This window comes from Accipiter gentilis, chromosome 1 (assembly GCF_929443795.1).
Source record: "Accipiter gentilis chromosome 1, bAccGen1.1, whole genome shotgun sequence".
Taxonomy (NCBI): domain Eukaryota; kingdom Metazoa; phylum Chordata; class Aves; order Accipitriformes; family Accipitridae; genus Astur; species Astur gentilis.
Window position 1 is genome coordinate 48,385,632 of NC_064880.1, and position 23,275 is coordinate 48,408,906.

Sequence of the window (23,275 nt, forward strand, 5' to 3'; positions counted from 1 at the left end):
AATGCTGTTTATGAAAAGCAGAATAGGCAAAACAGTTGGAAAGATGTATAAAGAGAACTACCAGAAAGAAGTAGGAAGCCAGGTTTCATCTGCTTCTCCCAAGAACGAATCCCACACTGCTCCAGCTGGCTGGCTGCAGACTGGTGCCTCACGCATCTTGTGGGAGCTGCCAAAAACACAGCTCTGGTGCCTCCACTGTCCTCTGGTTCTGCCTGCTGGGAAGAGAGCCTCTGAGTCTCTGCCTGTGCCGCTCTGGAGATGGCTAGCATAATACTAAAGGAGTACAAAATTGGGCTGTCTACTTAGTTCTCCAGAAGTTGTTATGGCCACAATCTCACGGGGAAGATGTTGGTGACCACCAGCTTCACAACAGATACTTTTGCCAGTGTGTGTCCTTTACGTGAGTCAGTTTTATCATGGCCTTCATTGGACTAAACCAAGTAGAAATAGTTTTAGTCACTGCTGTTCTTTACAAGTAATATCATAATCTTGCATTGGGAGGGCATTGTCAGTTTGCCAGATGTCTTCTCTTTAAGAAGCTCTCATTTTGTGTTGATTACTCAGATAGCAGTGAGACATCAGAGGATAGGAGTTCATTAGGTGCAGTGATTAAAACCTTTCTTACATTTTTGCTTTAGGTTACATTGAAGAATCTTGCACGGTCCCTTGCCCGTTTGATTGCAAATTAAGCGATTGGTCCAGTTGGTCCCCTTGCAGCTCTTCTTGTGGACCGGGGGTTAAAGTCCGATCCAAGTGGCTTAAGGAGAAGCCTTACAATGGAGGTCGTCCCTGCCCAAAGCTGGATCTCAAGAACCAGGTGAGCAGCATTAAATAAACAACAGAAACCTCTCTGTGCTTACTGTATTTTGAATTGTGATCAAGAGGTACTGTGCTGGTGAAGAAATTAAAAATAGGAGTTATCTCTGGGATCAAACCTGGTGTCGGATTTTGTAGGCAATCCTCGGAACTTCTTGAGGATTGAGGGTGAGATGCTCATGTAACAGCAGAATTTGACCTGAAACACCGTACTTCTTATAGGAAGAAATTTTTATCTCCCAGAGCACAGGAAGCCATGGACGAATAATCCGACCTGGACAGTGTATAGACATCAGAGAGCTCAGACGTCATGGATATTTTCAAACTTCTTAATTCTCTGAGACTATGGTTGCTGTAGAAACATTTGTTAAATATATCTTGCTATTTTTAGCAACGTTTCCCTTCAACACAACACAAGTTCCCTTGAATATTAATCTCTGTATATTCAATATTGAAGTATCCCATCAGAGGAAAATAATCTTTAAATTGCTACTCTTAAAAAAAGATCATCATCTATTTAAATGCTACTTAATGCTGTATGCATTTCTGCAAAACTAATAGTGATTTCCTACATTTGCTGATTAATTCTCAACACTAATTAACACTGATGAAGTGCTATTTAGTTTTGCCTCTCCTTTATTTCAGATTCAACCATGAAAATTAATTAATAGGACAGAAACAGTCACGCTGAAGGGAATTCATATATAAGTTATGAATATATATATATATATGTAAAAATATGTTGCATAGTATGTGTAGTAGTACTTTAATAGTATTCATACAAAGATTTATTTGCGTAGTGGCTTGTAGGTGCTAGAGCTGGTGGATCCGGTTGTTTTTCTGTACTACCGTTGCTGCAGCATTCGTGTCCCGGGATGCAGCACCACTTCTAACACTTGATTCTGAACTTGCCTCATTTTCTTCACAGTTTATGTTTTTCCGGTGAGAAACTTGGTAAATACTTTTTTTTTTCCTTTTCTTTTTCCTTATTACTATTTGAAATTCATAGGCAGCAGCCTAACAGAAGCAGCAGGGACTATGAAAATATAAAACTGCAATAAAGTGTATGTTGTCCATACCTCAGTGCTTTTCTTAATAGATCAGACGGATCACCAGAGAGGCAAAATGAAATCCCACAGTAAGTTGTATGGTAACAATAAGCTCCTTTGTAATGAAAAGATACTGGGGTTTGTTACCCATAGACACAGCAGACTACTTCCATTAAAAGTAAACTTATTGCTATAAAGTGTTGCCTATTCCCACACGCATTAGATTTGCTAATTTCAAAAGCCTTTCAGAAGATATTAAAGGAAGGAAATTGTTTAAACTTGGAAATTATGTCTTTGTACACTTTATCAGTGCACAGTGCTTGCAAAGTGCCACGGCTGGTATTAATATAAACGTGGTTGGTGCTTTTTGCCTCTTGACTGGGAACGCGCATCTCGATCTAAAACCCATTGAATTCGTTGGAGGGCTTTCTATTGCAGGCTCTAGTAGTGACACCTTAGAATTGCATTAAGGTCTGGGTTTTTTTAGGTGTGGTGGGTTTACTGTTTTTGGTTTGGGTTTTGTTTGGTTTTGTGTTTGTTTTAGGGTTAGGGTTTTTTTGGATTGAGGCAGAAGCTATTGCTAGCTGGTTTAGCACACCAATGGATTACCTTTTTCCAATTTAGATTTATAGGATTGGATCAGATCCTGTATATTTTGGACCTTTTAGGATAAGAAGAAATTGTGCTAATAAGGAAAGTGTGTGTATATGTATGTATGTATGTGTACACTCAGATATGCACACAGTTACACATATTGCGTGCATGATTCTCTTCATTAACTCCTCAAACACTTCTCAGTTCTTTGCGCAGTTTGGAAGGAGTTTTGCTCTGCACCCACTGGACTTTGACTTCCAGCGCTGATTTAGAAACATCGAGGTCCTTAGGCACATTGCAGCATGCACAAGTTGCCTACCCAGATGGTAAACTAAATTAGCTGATCGCGCTGCTGTTTAGCTAGGCTGGACACATATCATTAATCCACTGCAAGGCAGATTGTCTTCTGTTTCCTCTAGTCTGGGTGGTGTTTAAATCCTTGAGCAAAGGTCTATAGATTCTTTATATATAAATATGTGCCATCCTAATTATTTCTTATATAATTTGGGTTAAATACCTGCAGTAAAATTACTTGCTTTTGTTTGATAACAGAAGTGAGAAAGCTAAATCACCTTGGTGCTGAGATTTGCTCTATCTTTCACTGGCTACTGTGTTATATTGTGTTTTATGCAGTTGATAAAGACGTTAGATAACTTAGAACCAAGAATAAACTCTAGCTGCCAGTAGATTTCCCTTATTATTTCCTCTAGTATATTTTTTTTAATTATTGCTTCTGAGCTTGGGTCTTGTTATTGCTTATCGCTTTGGAGAATCCTCCATTTTCCAGTGTCTTACAATTAAAGCCCTCAGTCAGTTTGTATCTTTTTCTCATTAAGCTAAATAATCTTTTCACCCTTTTCTTGTGAAGGGTGTTTTCTAGGCTTCTTGGCAGACCCCCGTATGTTGGGGTTTTTTCAATGCCTTTCAGATACTTGACATAAATTTAACTACAGAGAGTGTTACTTGAAACACTATTCCAGCAATTCTCTTACCATTTCCCACCATGTCCAGTGTCCTGCCAGTACAAATACTTCAGCAAAGCTTTGGAGAGAGGGGCAATTTGCATGATCAAAACAATTTATGTGATGAATATAAATAATTATTTGAATCACATAATCTGTTTCATAAAAGACTGTCCTAAGATAAGTTCAGTCGGTGTAGTGCAGGTTGCTTGTGTATTTAGGACAGAATTTTTTAGCAGAGGTTTAATTTTATTCAGTGATAATGACACATTCTTTTACTGCATGATATTCTGTGGGGTTTTTGCTTTTAATTCCACGGAGTTTTTGGCTCTTCTGGAGTATCTCAAAGCCACTCCTTCAGATGTCTTCATCCCCCCCTGCCTGCAGAGCCTGTCAAGCAGTCCACTCCTTTTGCAGTAAATGTGAGAAGTAAACTCAGAGTTAGGAGAATTCATTCCGCTTTTATTACTACTTCTCATTACATTCAATGGACTAGGTTCAGCCCTTCCAGATTTTCATTCCAGGTTTTGTTATTTTCCAATAGATGTGACAGTTTGTGTGGGCTGTGTTCACTTGGTATTCTGATATAATCACTCGATTTGATATAGTCACTTCATCCTTAAACTTCCTCTGTGTTGTTGCCCTGTGAAATTAAAAGATGAATTACAATATTTGGGGGAAGAGATGACAGTATTTTAATGCAGATCCATGTAATATGTTGAATTACTTTCGTCTTGTACCTCTAAGTGTTTGAAAATTGCTGAAGAGCTGGCTAACTACATTTTGCTCCATCTCTTAAAGAAAATGGGCATTGCATGTAGAAGCTGTGCAGCTCTTATCTAAGGATATGATTGCTTCTGAACAGCCGATTGGATTATGGGGTCAGCTGGCAGATGTTCTTGGCTGTGCAGTGCATGTTAAAAGAGGTGTAGCATTTACATTTTTCTATTTCTGCTCTTATTTGAATGCACTTACACAGCATGCAGTTGCTAAGCTATTTAATATGTAGTTCTACATGCTGAAAGGTTAAATATGAGTTATGGGGGGTTTATTGCTTGAATATTCTTTTATAGGTTTTTAGGATTACTACAAGAAAATGCATCTTATTTTAAAGACTCATGAATTCCAAGGATTATCTTTTCATTGATTGCTCTAATATATATTCTTGTCAAGATTTTCCCTCCTTCTCCTTCCTCCCCCTTTCTCTCTTACCCAGTCCTGCTAAGGACAAATATCATAGCAAGTAGTTTATTCCCTTTATATATATAGTATGTATTTAAGCAAACATTTTTAAAGGATTAGGAGCATTTGTAAAGGCAGGCATAGCAGGAAAAAAAAATGTAACATATTTAAAATTTAAACTTACTGCTTTCTTTAAAATGAGTAATTTTTTCTTAATGACATTTTCTGGTGTTCAGTCTAGAATATGAGAAATACAGACACCTTACACATTACAATTGCAAGTACTGTTCCTGAAATTGCATACAGAAGTTTAACGAATGGGAAAAGGAGGGCAGTGGTGCATTTACAGATCAGATCTCTCAGAAGCAGGTGTGAAGATGTATGAATTTCTGGTAACCTTTTCATAGAAAATGACTGGTTTAGTCCTACTTGCACTTCAGAGAGAACAAATTTTTTTGATCAGCAAAAAATGTGTCAAATTTCTTTTGAAAAGTGAAAATCTTACAAAATTGTAGGCTTTAAAACCTCACTGTTAGAATGTACAAGATTGGACGGGCTTGGAGACTGCTGTTAACTGTAGAAGTCACTCTCTCTTAGGAGGCAAAGCTGGGCTGGGGCTAGAGATGGAGAGGGGGTGTGTGTGTGTGTGTGTGATCTTTCCCCTTTTCTAATCTCTATTGTTAGGAAAGGTCTGTTCAGGAAAGGCCTTTTGTTAAGATGTTTCCAGGGCTTTTCACACTTTAATTCCTCAAAAAAACCCACAAAGAAAACCAACACAGTAGTATGCGGACTAAAGTTGGATTCGTTCACATTCAGTAGCCATTTCTCTAGGTAATTTTTGGCTCACATTTGGCAAGCTAAGTTTCTGTGGTCCAAAAATGCCCTTAGACTGTGTCAGAGGAGCTCTACCTAAGGAAGAGCAACGTAGCATGGCTTATCACAGGTCACCGTAATGAAACAAGGTCCACTTTTTTTACGTAGGTAACTGTTCTCAGAGCAATAATTTTGTATACAATAAAGTTTCTGAATAAACAACATGTAATGCTACCGTATTTCACCTATTTTCCTTCCTTCAAGTTATGTTCTTGTCCTTACTGGCTGACACAAAGTATTTGCAACCTCTTTCATCTATCTTTGTCCACCATCTGACTGTGAATTATTAAAATAGTATTTATTCTCTTAATTTTGACTGTGTCTGACTATAAAAGAGTTTATTTTCATGCTTTGTTTTGATGTAATACTTCGTTGTACTCTTCCTTTGCATAAATGTTTCTTTTATACATACACATGTATGTATATGTGCGTTGTATGAAACGTTTTCAAAACTATTGGGCTCCTGCATTAGAAGTTACGTTTGAACCCAGCATCTTTCATTGATACCACTGAATTAACTCACATCCAATCCCTGGACGGCGAGTTGCATGGATAACCCTTACCTTTCAGTATCAGAGATTGATCTTCAAGAATATCGTTGGTAATGTATTAGCTATAAATAGCTCCTGCTTAAATCACTTCTTTTGTAATACAGATTTCTAATTGTCAGAAAAGTCGCTGAACTTTTTTAAGGCACTCATAAAATCTCTTCCTCTCATGGATGTCAGCTGCCAGGATTTTATTTCTAAGCCCAGTCCTGTGCTGCTGTATCAGTAGCTTTGGCTGTGTAAGACCCCTTTCTGTGGCATGCAAGGACACGGCTGACCTATATCTTCCTCTGGCTCTGTCTGTCGACACTCATTTGCTATGTGTCCAACTTAACTTCTGAAAACAAAAGTCCTATCCTTAATCTTGGTTTTACCTTCAGAAGGTCTGATTTCCTCCCACTCAGTCTTAAAGGAAGGAATTACAGCATGGAAAACATTTGTCCTCTGATTCTAGTGCGGTTTTACAGTATCATAAAAATGATGAGTTTTTTTGCCTGCTACACTAATGTGGGAGAATTTTCAGTGTCAAAAAATAGCGAGAACCTCCTGGTTTCCTTACACTTTTCTTGCTGTGACTGGAAGTTTTGGTACTAAACAGTAATTTATTTCCTTAAATGAGCAAAAGTAGCAAGCAGAATCTGTGTAGCCTGAGCACTACCTCCTCTTCCTGAAGTGAGTGTCCGGAGGGTCCACCATGTGGGTGGGCTCTGCTTCACTTCCTAAGGAAAATACAGCCATTTCCTCTGTTGTCCTTCAGGATAGTGCCCCTGTAGTGTCTACTCTTAATTCCCAGCATATATTAATTTTGTATTCAGCTTCAGTAGCTATCCACACTTGATTTTCATTTCTCCTACAGATTTTCTGTGGAATAAAGAGTCATATAAACATGTTTTCACAATTGCCACTCGTGAAAAGCTTTAGCCTTGCAAAAATGGAGCAGTTTAACAACTTCCTCAAAAGTATTTTTCACTTGGCTTTTTGTTCTATATAGCTCCTTTAAATTTCTCAATAATGCATATTGATATACGGTGTGATGCTATTTTCTGTAATTATGAGAGTACATTTGCACTTTGTGAAATGAAGTATCTTGCAATGCCAGTCTCCTTCCTAGAATTACTCTGAATCCACACAAAAAATTAGCAGCCTTGTGCAAATTGTTTAAACTACATTTTTCTGTCTACTACAGACCCTACCAAGTTCTTAATGAAATATGTATCAAAGCAGGACTTTTTGCTGTAAAAGAAAGTGGTATGTTTGCATCTCTGGAACTGAAAATTTACCCATAATTATTTCTGATTCAAATACAGTGCCTATGTTTGTTGTTGAAAAAAAAAAAGTATTGTTAAATATGATAGCATACTGCAAAATATAGTGAAAGACAGGAGTTATACCAAAAGTGCTTTGTCCTGTTTATTTCTCTGTGAAGGAGATGGAATTAAATGGAAAATCAGCCGAAGAAGGTTGGGTGGCCCAGTGGAGAAGGTATTAGCATTTCACCTAAGGAACTGAAGTTAAATTGGTTTGGGCACTATTTTTTATGGAAGGAAGTTTTGTTTGTGCTGAATCTCTTGTGGACAATATGTCATGTTGGAGGACCAGTGTACGCTGTGTGTCATAAATCAGCGTGACAGCGTCTAACACTGAGACTGAACTTACTCTTGCTTGTCTTTGTCTTAGGAGCAGGAGAACACAAAGGATTGATGCCTTGGTTATTCCTTGGCAGCAGATTTAATCTTGGATTTTTTTCCCCCTCCTTCCTCCTTTTAGAAAGTTTTCTATTTCTTTTCTGCAAAGTTTTGCAGTGTAATTTGTTCTCTATTTTAGGTTTAAAATCGTTAAGGTAGGGCAAATACTGATTAATAGTTAGAACAAGGATGTAGCTTCTGTTCTAATTGGAACAAACCCAAGAATATTCAGAATAAAGAATGTTGGTATGTCTTCACCTTTTCATATGGTAGAAGATGTGAAAAACAGCTATTTGGCATCACGCATTTTATCACATGTGACTTCAGAAACAGTGAATTACACAGAAATATCCCTTTTCTTGCTTTTGGCAACTTAAATGAAGGTTTTGACATTTTTCTTCTCTTTAAAGTCTGTTATAATTTCTTTGTGTACAAAATTCGTTTCCAAATATTATCTTGCTGATTACAAAACAATGTTTGCTATAACAAAAGACATGAACGTGGAAATTTCTTTTTAAATGGATTCTAAGTCAAGTAATGTAACTAATCACAATAATTTGTAGTTCTATGGAACCTGCCCCGTGATTTCAAAACTTGTTGAAGTGTGAATGCAACAAGATATTGGCAAGATGTTGAACAGGAGTGCATTAAGCAGAAGGCAGCCCAGCTCTGTCCAGTCTAGGAAGCTTGTGTATGCAATCTGAATCACGGTGCAGAGCATCCAGCCTGAATGAAGGTTGGGTTGGGTTGAATTGGTAAATTAGGTACTGGCATTGGCCTGATTTAGCATCTACTACCGTCAGAAACCAGTGTGAGGCTATTCTAGGAAGAAGCTTTAAGTAAGGTCATGACAGCAGTCTGCCCTCAGCTCTGATGTTGGGAAGACTGCAGTAAAGAAATGAGTTTCCTCTCTGTAGGGCAGGGTATCTCATATACCCTTCGGTCAGCCAAATACCGAAGTCTGGATATGTCTCATACAGGCCTCTGCATGGAGGTCTTCTGCATTTGCTCTGCTAGGTATGCAGCTCTAGCTTGGTTGCTAAGATTTTGGTCACTTTTTTCATTTTTTCCAGTGGGCAGCAGTGGTTTTTAGAAGGACTGAATTTCCTCATAAATATATAGCAGGTTCTGTGCGTCCTCAGTTTCAAGTTGACAAAATTCAGTTGGTTGGCTTTATTCTCAGGGGAATAGAGTTCGTTAAAGGTGGTCTGACTCACCTGCATGCTGTGAACGTATCTTGAGCATTCAGAGCAGAAAATTCCTACTTTCTGATGCTCCTTTATGAATAAGAGAGAATAATTGGAAATGAACTTGCTGCTCAAAAGGGAGAATAGACATGAAGATGTATGCTATGTGAGTTCATCTGTCGGAGCTACTGAGAGGCCCAGGAACACTCAGGCACCTCTTGCATTATGGTCCTTAAAATAACCCTAGTCTTGCCTTTTAAAAGTATTTAATATTGCTGTGTTGTTCCATCTATGGCAGTTATCATTGATTAATACTTAACAAGTGTTAATATTTTTTCTGGTGCAGACGTTTCTTGTGGCCATTTCCCAGAAATTATACCCATATCATTTGTTCGGTTTGCTTTGTTTTATGCACTGTAGCTGATTGATAGATTCAGGAATGGATTTTATTTTCTTTTTATGTTGTTTAATTGGTTTCCTCTTCCAAGACAGCAGACCTTTTGTATTCCTCTTGATCTCTCCTCACATGACTGGAAGGATTGTGCTGGGCTTGCCATCAGGTAAATGTGTGCATTTGAACTGCAAGTTGAATACATGAATTTTGCATTTTTTTAGGTGACAGCATCAGGATCGTCAGCATTACCAGATTGGTAGCTGGAATATAAACCACTTTGAGATTTTTGGATTTCAAGGCCCAATTACAGCTTTCTGAGCAGTTGTCAGATACACACCCTGAGTCAGGGAGGTCTGTTGTTTGCAACGGCTCTTTTCTAAAAGTTGAAATCAATTCTAGTCACATGCAGGTGGGGAAAGAAAGGAGAAATTAAAGCTGTCTCCACCGTACAGCTGTCTGGGGCTCTCCCTGCCTCCTGAAGTCCCTGTTTTAGCAGGGACACTAAGAAAAGAGTTGCACAAATTCAGCTAATCCTTCCTCATTACCTATAGATCGTGACATATCTTTGTGTTCTAAATAAGGCAGGCTATAACCACCAGTAGAAAAACTAAAGACAAGTGGATTTTTATGTATAAATGAAACACCAAAGGATAGATTCTTCTACTCCAATAAGACGTATATTCTGTTCTAATTTTATTTACTGCTTCTCACTTGAGGAGTGCATAAATCAGCAGTCCTGTGTAGTCTGTTGTGATTTATTGCGTAATTAAAAGTTATGAGGGCTTTTAATCTGTCTATAATTTATATTATTTTTGAGTCAGCTGTTTCCCATATTGTAACTTAACCATTCTATGATTCTCTGATAAACTTGCATCATTTTATGAAGCAACCATTTTGTGAGCCCTCGTATTCACTGATAGATGTGGCACACAATGATGTCTCAGATGTTCCAGATCAGCTTCGGAGTTCAGAACCAAAGAGAATTAAATATTGGTGCACCTAATAAAGTTTACCCTGCATTGATTATAGTTTGATGACAAATATAGTCTATGTGTTTGTTAGAATTACAGATTAATTTTAAAAGGGGTGAGACTCATTTGTGGTTTCACAATAAACAGATGTTAGCTACACTTTAATAATTTAAAAAAGCAGGCTTAAAATGGTTGTTTATGTTTTAATGGAGAATTAATTTGGCTCTAGTATTGAACCACATACTGTTGTCAAAACAACAGAACAACCAGTTTCAATGTTTTGGTTTAGTTTGGTGGTTGGGTGATTATTTTTTTTAGTTGGTATGTTACTGTTGTGGTTTTTCCTTAATTAAGGTTATAACCAGCATGCATTATAAAACCAGATTTTTCTCCGTATGAGTTACTATTGAAGAATAAATTTAGTATGCAAACTTCAATTTTTGTAGTGATAGCAGAGATGGCTAGCTTGAGAATTTCTGCAAAATTTAAGACATTTTAACTGAACAGTTTTGAGTTGCGTGTTGCAGAGCACTCATCTGGTTTGAACATCGATAGGTTTATCTCCTTCTTTCCCAAATAGTATCTTTATTATTTGAAAGTATGTGCTAGTTCCACTAGCAAAGCTTTGTCCAATCCTGGCATTATAGATTTCACGTAAAAAGATTTTATGTCAGTTTGGATTCTGTTGAAGGCAAGGGGGTTTTGCCATGGGTTTTGGCAGGAATAAGGATTTAATATACCTGTGAGTCAGCTGCCCTCTGTTGGTTAGTTCAGCTTTGCTGTGATTTCCTTTGTGTTTCTTGTGACTTCTGGTGGGATGGATGGGAAGAGCCTTGCCTGAGTCCCTCCCACCTGCCGGTCATGTGTTTGAAACCAGCAATCCACCTCTGCTCCCTGCGAGGTGTAACCACTGTGAAATGCTCAATTTCTCTTAACCTTACTTTTAAGCTTTGGATTTCCTAAATAAGTTCCTAAATTATAGTGTTGTCACTGAACAGTCTTAATTGTTTCTGAAACAAAAATTTGTTCTGGACTTTTTTTAAACCCTTTTCTTTAAAATAATATTTTAGAATCGTTAATAGAAATCGTGAAATTAATTTTTACTTCATGGAAATGGTTTGCTATATAATCATGTAGAAAATGTCCTATCCCACATCAGATAAATACTGTAGATGTCTTTTGGGTAGTCAGAGGGATTTTATCCGGACTGTTCTGCAGGAGTTTGAGAATTGGACAATTATTATTAATTAGTATGAACTTTGGCAATTAGAAATGCTGAACCAAATAATATCTGTGAGCTCTGCTGGTCAGTCTACATTCAAAAATTTATTCCAACATCTGTTAAGTTTAGGTGTCCTCTGTGCTCTTTTAAGTTAGCTTTAAATGATGACTTTGAGTTTTAAATTATGACTTTACTATATAAAGATGATAGTTTTTCCTTTTTTGAGTGACATTATGAGATTCATGAACTTTCTAATTAGCTACCAGGCATAAAGATATTTTCATTCTTGTTCTGAAGAGTGTGAGTAAAAAGCGTAATGTTGAAAAATAGGTTTAGCAGTCTCTTCTAAGCAAGACACTGAAAAGTAATGAAGACCTAGTCATATGCTACTTTTATAATGTCTTATATATTAGGGTTTTCATTCAGTCTTCAGCATATAAGACGACCTGCACTCCTCGGCCCATGCTTTGAGGTAATGCAGCTGCAGTGGCCAGACTTTTCTGAGGCACCTCAGTTGGTTTTGGTTTTGGTTTTGGTGGGAATGCTCAGTGGTCGCTAAGTCCAACATATGGCCCTTTATGAGTGTGCAAATTTTCAAAATTTCTTAAAATAAATCCAATCTGGTGCTTTAATTTAAATTCAGTGTACTCTTAAGTGGCCATCTGGAACATATATTTGTATATGTAAATCATTCTTCTGACAGCTAAGTGGTACTATCTTTGCTGTTATTAAGGAATTATTCTTTTGTCACTAGGGATCCGGACCTGAATCAAAAGATGCGTGCCAAATTTTTATCCATCTTTTACATGATGTCCTTTTTGAGAAGTTAAACCCTAGCTTTAAATCAAAATTTTAAATCCAAGTTTTAATGTACATCTATATCCTATTTCAGGCCCAGGGATATTAGTTTTTGTTAACATAATGCATATTTTTGATAAAACTACGGTACAACAAACTAGTGCTTTAAATTCTGTTTTGGTTCAGTGTGTAGCTTCCTTAGAGTGTGATTTACAGAATGTATCTGTGTTGCTTTTTGGTAAGGCTCAGATCTTATTAATGCTTGCTACAGGACGGAGGATTTCGCTCCTCTGGCTAGTCACAGAGAAGGGCTGTGAGACGCTACTCCCACCAGGCTGCCAGTTTGCAGCCTAACATTTCTAAATGCACGGGCATTGATGTTTTTTTTTCATGTTGCTTTTCCCCAGCTAGTAGCTGGCTGTAAGGTTGGATAGTAAATAAACAGGTTTATACTTTTTGGAACACAAACATCAGTGAGTACTTTAGCAACTAGAGTAGCAATGGATATTCATTAGAAAATCCATCGGAGAAATCAATTATACTTTGAGTTTGTCTTGTTGAGAGAATGGAAGTATTCTGTGTAAACCAGATATTACTTGAGTGATCAGCAGGTGGGCAGACAAAATAGGCTTTATGGATAGTCTCACAGGTGAGTAAAATAATAAGAAAAGATTAATTCTCTATTCCGCGTGTTCCCAGAGCAACCATTGACAAAACAAGTGGGTTTTCTGAGAATGAGATATGGAAGACTGTATCTTACAGTGCACAGTACATACACAACTCATCGGTCCTGAGAAAGAAAAGTGATGATTAAACTCGATCGGATTAAACATTTGCATATAAAAGGGGTTTTTCTTAATATTCATTTCAGGTCAGTGTTTGATAAATGACTTGCAGATTTTCATCAGCATTCTCATGTCTTCATTTTTGCATAATAAGTATCCTCTCAGGAGGTGTATGCAAACAGCATTTTCAGCATAGTTACTTACCACGTAGGAAGTTCTAAGTACAAGTGGTATTTGGGTCATATCTGCATGCTAACTTCAGAAATTAATCTCAGCTAGAGGAAGAATAAATATTTTTTTTAACTTCATTTCCTTGTTTTCACCCTGTCATAATAACGTGGCATACCACGGTACCTGAGAGCTTGGCAAGGGAAGGCAACACAGATGATTTCTTAAGTCCTACAGATACCACTAAAGCGTTTACTTGTTCTGGAGTAAAATGTTCATTTTATACAGGTTTCTTTTACTCTGTATGCTATAGCTTTTTTTAAAAAAAAAGTATTAATAATCCTTTCTAACAGGTCCCACCGCCTGTTAGACTGTGTAGAGTCTTCTCAACGCTGATTCTATACACCTGATTTCTATACACTGGTATGAAAATTCATTTGTAATCAAATCAAAAGAACAGCTAGTGCCTGACCGGTATTGATTTTTATGATGGGGCTACATTTAAAACCAAGGGTATGACTCTCTTCTTTCCATTCCTAATGATATTAAGGGAGTTACTTCTTCTTCATGTCCAGCTGACAGAACAGCATCAGCAATTCTTCTCGCAGCACCCCGTATCAAAAGGCTGCACTTGAAACTCAATTGTGAGAAGTTTGTGTACGGATCCAGGCTCTACATGGCTTATTTCTTCTTTACCCCCTGTAATTCACAGTAAATCGTCTGTGCCTGAACCGGTGATTGGTACTTTGTGAGTGCGAGGACGTGCGCTCCAGCTGCTCTGCGCTGCCTGGCGGCTGCGCTGCCCGGCCGGGTGGAGTTTATGGCAGCTCTTCACTTCTGGAACGTGCCCATAAATCCGTGGCATATTGTGTGATAGCAGATGCAAACACCAGTTTTATGTCCTGTCTTCCAGCTAGTGTTTTTCTAACTACTGTGTTATTCTAACCAAATGTCTCTGGCCTAACTCTCATCATTTAATTAAATAAGGGCAAATTCCAATTAACTTTTAAGACACCTGGTATTGGCTCTGCTTTTTTAGAAAGCAGTACTAATTTACACAATATTTCCCTTTTTTCTGTCTGTTCGGTAAAGGTGAGACCTTTGATCTAAGTCGTATGTAGAGCCCTACAAAGTGGCCTCCCTATAGAGTAGTCAATCATTTCATATACCAGAAGTTTGCATATTTTTGCTGCATTGTGATCTAATTTGCAGACTGGGTAACAGATGAAGTTTGACTCTAAAAATGGAAAGATAATTTTTTGGCTCGAACCGATGTATATCAATGGAGTTAATAATGAAAGAAACAATCAGTCTCCACATGCTTCCCTGAAATGTGTCCAATAGCATTTTGCAACACTGTTGGAGCATCTTTTAAATGATGAAATAAGGAACATTTGTTTCTTAAAAAAGGTTTTGTGTGTTGGAAATGGGAAAAATACGAAAGTTTGGAACATGTCTCGAAGTCACAAGAATGTTAAATGCTCTCTGCATTGTATTGCAAGCATCTAAGGGAAAGGAGTATACTTCTCAGGAATTAATTACAGCAGAACCAGGTGAGGCCAGAATAATCTGAGATAAAGTAATTCTATTTAAAGTAAAAGTATTGTCAGAGGTCTGTGCTTTATGTTTCCTCAGTTTGAATTGTAGCTTCAATTACAATAGTGTCCCTCCATTAAGTTTTGTGGAAAAAACATTTATTTCTCATTCATTTTCATGATGTTGTATAACTTGCAGTGTTTAAATAGTTAGACTTTGCTTAGGGAAGACTTCCACTTTCCAGTTTTACCAAGTAAAACTGTTGCTGGCTTTTATTGTTAAATTTTGTGTGTATAAGGGTAACTAAATAATGAAAAGTAACCTATCTTTCCTAATTTGGTAGGAGGTAAATTCTTCTGTTAAACAATAGGTTTTTTCCTATCACCATTAAACTCTATTGATTAAAACTCCTAATGGCTTGTATGGAAGCCAAAATGGACCACTTCTGTGATGCTTCCACCTGGCTTCCCACACCAGCCTTGCTTGGTTCCTAAACTGAAGCTGTTGGCACTCAGTGTTGCGAACAGCATTGGCTTTAAAAAGAAGCAGCATTTTTCATCTAGAGGCAGTTACTAAGAACAAGTTTGTTGGTTTGTTGTTTGTTTTTTTTTTTAATTATATTTTTTAACAAGCTGTAAAAACCAAGAGTTTATCTTAATAGCTTTACATTAGTCATTGCTTAAGTCAATTTATCTTTTCTTTGATATCCCAGCACTACCTAAACCCAGTTAACAACTGCTAAAGACAAAACCCAATTCATTACCCACTTTTTCAGTGGTCTTGAATTTAATTTGCATTTAATTCGTGGTTTCATTAAGATAATTGTCTGTTTGGTTCACTCCTCTAATTGAAGGTTTGCAAGAAAATTAATGTGTGATCACCCGTGGGAGAGGGGAGGTGCAGCAGATATTAGACCGCCTTATTCCAGGTTCACACGTGAAATGCTCATGGTATTTTCACAGAACACAGGACTTATTTCTCTGTTACAGTCACAGAAATTGCGGTCAACTGCATTGGCCGGTTGAAAACACTATTAAACTCTGCCTTGGCGTTAGGCAGATGGTCTACATTACTCCGGTGAAAAGGCTGGCCCATCCTCTCCTGTTTGAAAACCTTGTCACTCCCAGGCTGAGTGGATGGGTATTTTTTTCTGTCTCATCTTTGCCGAAGTTTCCATTAGTACTAAAAGCTCTGCACTCTGGTATTTTGTTGCCCTGCAGACTTTACAGGGAGAAAACATCTCTATTCTCTAATGATAAGAGAGCTGTCCCTCGCAGCTTTCTGTTTCCAGACTTATCAAACCCTTTTAGCCTCTCCTTGCAAGACGGGAGCTTCATTCTTACAATCGCCCTGACGTTTCTCTTCTGCATTTGTTTCTGTTTGAATATGGGAAGCTAAGTGTCTGGATTTGTACACACTACACCAGAGAGGGTGTTAGCAGGGCTTTGTAAAATACTGGTAATTGCATCCTATCTTCTAGGGAAATTCTAACAGAGTACCTTCCTGGATGGCATTTTCTTTTGTTTTATTTCACAGCCTCATCACATAGTGTTTCATCTTGTGATGCCCCCTTGTAGTTTCCCAAGGCTGATTTTTTTTTTTTTTTTTTTTTTTTTTTTTTTTTAGTCTCCAAATACGTGATCTGCACTCTGTACTACTGAACTGCAACCTCCCTCTGCTAGTCTGGTCCAGGTGCCATGCAGTTCTTGCTCCACACCATCCCACTTCTCTCTGTATAAAGATGTCATTTAGCTTCTTGTTTTCAGAAAAATTTTTAATAGGACCATAGCTGTTTGTGTGCCAGTAGAATTGGTGAAGTATTAACCAAGACTGGCTCTAAGACCAGTCCCTCAGCAGTGATGCTAATAACTTACCTCCAGCCTGACATTCTCCATTTAATGTTGCTGTTACTCTCCTACGTCTAGCAGTTTCAGGCCAATTTAAAATTTTTGTACTAATCCCCCATCTTCTTCAATTTAACTAATAACTTCCCAGGTGACGCAATGTTAAAGCTTTACCAAAATCAGACAGCTGAGATCGATTTTGTTTCCTTTCTCTGGAAAGTGAGTTTTCTTCTCTAAGAAAGATGTCAGATTAGTGTGCCTCACCTGTATCAAACCCATGTGGTATTTTCCCCCAAATTCTCTTAGCTTCACTAGCTTTGATTATTCTTTCGTTAAAAATTTTCAAGAGCTTTGCTGCTGCTAGGCTTAGAAGAAAGGACTTTTAGTTGCTCTGGTAATTTTTTTTCTCTTTAAATATAGATATGACATTTATTATTTCTGATGGTGTAATATTGTTCATGTCTTGCTGGATTTATTTAAACTTGCTACCCCACGTGAAATTTCGTATGTCAGTTCTTTCACTAGTCTGGGTGGAAATTACTTAGTTTTTCATTTTTGGACGTTTTGTTTCTTGAGGTGTGTGTTCATCTCAACCGCGATAGCTTCTGTGTAGTTGTCGTCATTGACTTCAATGAGAATTGAAGCACGTATTCCTGTAATTTGGAGTTACCTACTGCCTTTAATCTGTACTCCAGCCTAACTGTGTAGTAGCTCCGCTTCTTTGCAGGTTATCTCTTCATCTAGGCAACGAATCTTTCATCGCTTGGTTTTAATATCTTCCGAAGCAGCGCCCTTGGCTGGGCTTGGGGAGCGGCCCCTTGCTGCCTCCTCCGCTCCGCTCCTCAGCCATTCCCAAGCTGTAATGTGGGGCTTCTCTTTGGTGCTTTCTTCATCTCCACGTGAACCCCGTTATCCCTACAGGGCTTGTTCTGTCTATTGATCTCCTTGACAAGTGAGGACCAGGCACGCTGCCTTCACCTTTTTTTCTTCTCACTTGAGATATGGATCCCTGTAAGCACTGGCATCTCTGACTGAAAAACTCCAGTCTCCTTCCCCAGGCAGATCTTTCAACCTTGTGATTAGTGACTTCCCGGCTGGTTCCCTCGCTGTGCAGAAGTTGCCCTTTTGGAGCCAAGAGCTGTGACCGAAAATGCCAGCCTGCCTTTTCTAAGGGTTCTGTGAACGTCGGTGAATACTTTAATTTAGAATCAGCATATAATTTCATACTACAAATTTATTTTTATAACCAGCTCTTTTATTCCTGTTACTTATCAAAAATTAATCTAGAATAACGTCACCTTCTTGTTTCAGTGGCTGAATTAACCTGTCAGTGACTGGTTTTGGGAATATCTGGTTCTAATATTATTATTAGCAGCATTTGTTCTCCAATAATTAAGAAGTCTTGTTAAAAAAATAGCTCTCTAATAACACTGCTTTTATATTAAAATCCAACTCTGGAAGTCTGCAGCATCTTGCCCGCCAGCATCGTCACAATGGGACCATCACAGTGTTACTCTCTGGTCCCCAGATAATTTCAGCCTGGTTTTGATAAACTTCTTCAATAATTTAATTCACCAAGTCTCATTTACCTCTCACTCTGGTGAATCTCCATGACTTGAGGTAAGTCCCCCCTGATTTATATGTCTGTAAGAAGAAATTTAAGCTGGCTAGGTGTCATCTTTATTTAAAGACTTACAGAGCTGTGCTGTGCTGCTTTTCGGCAGGTAATGCAAATGTTTGTATTTATTTCCTGATGCGTGAACTGTAATTTGCTGGGAAGAGTTTAGGTTTTTCAGTAGAACAACTAAAGAAGTATTTTAATACAGGCTTTGAATTAAGATATGCGTGTGTATTAGGATGTCTGTGGATATACACAGAAAAGGTATCAGAAAAAAAAAATAATGAAAGGTTGAGCTAGGTTGGAAGTACACTGTATACTTATTTTGATTGTCCTAAATATACTCATTTAAAAATTTCGTAAATTCAGTAAGAACTTCCAGTGGTCAGTTGGAAGGAAACACACATGTAAGATACTGAGATTACTTAAATCCTGTTGAAATGTGCAGAAACCAATAGAGCAATTTAGTTTGGTTTCACTGAATGGGCAGCTTTGTAGAAGCTGAAGATGCCTTCCTCCTCTGGCTGTTTGGTATTGCCCTTTGGCCAAGGATTTGGTCATGCATTCACTTATGCTTAGTGTTCAACCTTGCCACTCTTTAGCCTTAAATTAAACATAAGTTTAAGAATTCAACTGTGAGTATCGTCGTGGGAAATGCAGAGATGTTAGCAATTGGTGTTTAATGAGTGATGTTTTCCACCTTGTAATTAAATAAAATCCATGAATGTTTGTTCACATGGAAAATAAATAAGAATGCATGTTGCTGGCCAGGAGGTCACTGAGAAAATTAATTAGGAGAAAAATTTTCTTAGAGGTCCTATGGAAAAATAAACAAGTTAATGGCCTGGATGCTATTACTGAATGCAGTTTATAGCAAGCAAATGTAAACATACATAGATTTATAACAGATAGCATAGAAAAGTTTAAGAAGAACTTTCAGCCATTAGTTTGTCCTTTTTGTTCTCTGACAGTGTTCACCTTTGGGGATGCTAGCTGTGAGTTCAAAGATAATAAAGACAAAGACCCACGTAAACAGTTTTCAAAAAGGTCTTCATTTATAAGTAGTGCAAATCTAGGAAAAAAACCCCATCTTTTTTCCTGTTGTAAAATACCATTGTCATTTTTTTCCCACTTAGCCCCTAAGCTGCTGAACGTTGAAAGGTCAGGCTTGATGGACTCATTTGGGAATATGTGGCTGCAGAGTAGCACAAAATGGACGACTTCAGTGGAAGTGTCTCTGTTCTGTCTCGCCTATCTGTCTGTCTCAAATACACTTAAATGGCAAATTATCTGCAGCTGGAACAGTGGTCCTGTCTGCATATTCATTTCACCTCTGGTCTTCTACCTCAGATTCTCGTCAGACAGCCCAGTCATTTGGTGTGGTAATGGGTTTCAATAAGGACACTCATGCACTAAGGTTTAGCTACACCCAGACAGGGCTTCACTGCTAAATAGCAGTGACATTTCTGAAGTGAGTGCTCCAGATCAGATAACAAGTTTGAAATAAAAGAGACCATGATTATGAAGGTGCTTTCTAAACTATAGATGTGCTACCTAAGAGTTACACTTCTTTTATTCCTCATCATAAAGGTGTTTCATAGGACTTTTTTCTGCTTTGAACAGCAAGTAAAAGCCAATTTCAGAGGAATAAGTGCATCTTCTACAAGAGAGAACCTATATATTGTAATGCTGTTTATACTGAGTATTAGAGAGACATTAAACTATTTTGCAAGGCTAACAGATATACCCTGATAAAATGCATTCAGATCCTTGCCTAAACAACAGATGAGGAAATCTGATCAGATCAGACTAGTTTAGATAAAAAACTAATGAGCATGAAGACTAAGTAATGACTGCCAGATTGGGTTCATTGTTTGTATGGTGCTTTGGGCTGAAAAGTAGCCATTTATATGATATGTGACAATGACAGCTTTATTAAAAGAAGCATTGTTTTGGTCCCAGTACAAATACCACAAGTATCCAAATCCCCTGAACAACTGCATTCTCTTTTTAATTTGCAATTCCTTTTATTCTTCATGACTCTTCTAAATTAGTGAAGCATTCTTCTGTTTGTCACATAAAATATACTTTTTTTTCGGTGCATCAGCTCTTACCAATAGCCCAGACACTTCAATGTAAGACAGAAGGGGGGATAATAGGCTAAATTATCCTTAAGCAATTGCAGTTGTAACTATTCCATGTCTTATTGTGGTATGTAAATTTGATTCTTTGCTGGGTCCTATGGACATATCTTCATTTTGACTACTGGAAGGCACAGTAGGATAAATGGATTAAAGTAGGAGAACTAGCTCTTAGCGCTCTTTCTTATCAGTTTTATGGTAATGCCTTCACTGATGTAGTTGCTGTATACACGCATAAGACAGACTTTTTTTTCCCCCCAAAGTGATTGCCTATCAATATTGAACAAAATGTTTAAAAAAAAAAAAAATAAATCATAAAACAATGGGAAAGGATCAAAGAGCAATGAAAAGGGTGGTAGTGCTGAGATTGTTTGGTCATGCCTGTTAACAGTAGACATAACGGGATGGTGCTGCTATTTTTGCAATGTTATTTTTTGAAAGAAAAAGTACAATAAATAGCATCCAGTATTGCCAGGAGTCATGCAACCTAGATGTCATGTCTGTCTGGTTTTCAGAGGGAGAGGTGAGTCTTACAGTAGGAGTGGATCTTGAGAAAGTACTGAAAGCTGTGAAAGGGAATGATATTTCATATTAATTCCAGTTAAGTATTCCAGGGGGGCGGCATAAAGAAAGGTATAACAGAAGTTCAGACATGAGTGCTCCTCGCTGGTGTCATTGACAGAGCAAAGTGGGGACAACTGAAGTGAGAGTGAGATGGGCTAAAATAATGTGGTGGCTGGAGAGGAACACTTCAGATATGACAGTGTAAGTGCTAGTTGAAAATATAAGTTGAAGCCATGGGGGAGATAAAATTAGCTGTGGACAAGAGAGGAAGAAAGAAAAGCAGGCGAGCTGAGGGATAGCTCTCCTGTGCCCCATAAAAAGGAGGATAAGTGGAGGGAGCAAACTTATGAAAGGCATAGCAAAGAGACAGCTAACTCCTCGTCTCTATATAGTTATTCCTCAGCGCAATGTATATATTAAATAGTACGCAACATCTTTGGATTAGAGACCAGCTTTTTTGTTTCTTGTTTGAACCTCAAGCTTTTAACACCGTACAAACACAAATTGCCAGTGATGTGCTCTGGCAGGAGCACTGCATGTAGATGGTATGGTAAGTAGTATACACGTGTACTCTAGTGCAGTGCGCTCTAGCAGGCCGGGACGCATGGCTTCTGCCTTTGCAGATGTAAGTACCTTTTCAGGGAACATTTCCAGCTAGAAGGAGGGAGGGAAGAAGTTCGTCGTCACCATCAGGTGGGAAAATTTGCTACTGGCACTGAGCTCATAACTTCAGAAAGTTTGACCCAACCTGGCACAGACCTGCGGCACGACCATATGCTATCCCTTACAGCGTTGTGCCCTCTAAGTCTTAGTAGAGGTTTTCTTATTAGAACGGTTAGTTTACTGATTTTTTATTAAGGGTTTTCTTGCCAGGTTTTTCATTGCTATGGAGCGTGGAGAGAAGTGAAAACATGAGACTGTTGGGCAAGCTGCAGACGGAGGTGAGGGGGCCGTTCCCGACGGTGGCAGTTGGCGGGGGCTCTCCCTGTGCCCGACGGAGTGGGGACCCACTGCTTGGGCACAGGGGACTGAGGTGGCGTTGCATGAGGGTCAGGCAGGAGAGGCTCTGCAAGGAGCCAGAACTGGCATTCCCCGGTGGCTGGAAGCACGGATGCTCTCTTCCTCCAGCTGCCCCAAATCAGTGGTCTCTAAAATACACTTGTTCCCCTCTTTCCACCCGTGCCTCCTGAAACTGTCGCTGGCTGCCGTCAGTCCTCTCTGCCCTCTCTTGGATCGAGCTCTGCTGCTGCCACCAAATTCAGTTTTGCAGCCTGTAGAGTTAGGGCAAAATAACTCATTCAATTTTGCCTACATTACTGAGCAGCCTTGGGCTGGCTCGGAAGGCAGATGGGTATTTAATTTGACATTTGTGCCTCTGTAAGCTGGAGGAGAGGTTCTACCAGTGTTGCGGGGGCCAGCTAATGCAGGTGAGCAATTGCCAATGGTGGACTAATCTCTGGAAGAACAGTAATATGTCAGGTTATACTCCAGACTTCTCTCTGTGGGATGATACCGCTCAAGGAAATTAAGCCTAAGAGATAATTTGGCAACAGTCTTATTTTAAATACTGATTAATGACTATTGCTTTAGTGCAGCTCCTGCTCTACTCATGTGATGTTTTAATATGGCAAAGGAATTATGATTAGTGCTTTTAGGTTTTTAATGTCCAGATAGTTAAAATGCCCCGTAATAATCGCTCCCTTTAATATTCAGCATAACTATTACAGAGATATAATTGCACTTTGGTGTTGAAAAGAAGAAACCGGGATCTCAATATGATCGTGAATGCCTTGTTCTGGTAGCTTAAATAAAATCCTTAAATTTCAAAGTCCTTGGCAGCAACTTTTAAGAACTTTAATTAAAAAAGAAGTCTTCCATAAATAAATCAAATCTGAAAGACTAAAAATTGTTAAAGTAGTTACTGCAATAATTGCAGTAAAAAGTGTAGTGGCATATGTACCAGAAAGCACAAGTAAAAGCATCAAAATCAGAAAACAAATTCAGATTCAGGAAGCCTGTAATCCAAGATGTACTTGTGCAGCATACAAAGTACCTCCAAGATTTGTAGTCGTTATTCTCATGACATTAACGTATTCTAGATCTGATTCTGAAATATCTCACACTATTGGAAGTCAGGAATGATTTTCTAATAGGATTACAAAAAAAAACCCCAATGAAAATGAGAGCAGGCTCCAGCTTTGCAGATTTGGCTGATCCTTGGCAGAAGCAAGAAATGTTTGCATATATTTCCCCTCTCCTGCCTCGGAGGTGGTATCTTGCATGCAGTAGTTAGTTTTCATCTCGCCCAGCTTGTAATTCTGTTGCTTTCTGCTCTCTG

At 38.4% G+C, this 23,275-nt stretch overlaps 1 protein-coding gene across 1 annotated transcript in view; it reads left to right on the forward strand.

Annotated features, from left to right (window-relative positions):
• The window catches only part of THSD7B (thrombospondin type 1 domain containing 7B), a 334,912-nt gene that overhangs the window by 249,096 nt on the left and 62,541 nt on the right, over nt 1-23,275 (forward strand). Inside the window, exon 16 of the mRNA XM_049809853.1 lies at nt 639-817. Coding sequence (XP_049665810.1) covers nt 639-817 — 179 coding nt within the window. The remainder of the gene's footprint in view (nt 1-638; nt 818-23,275) is intronic.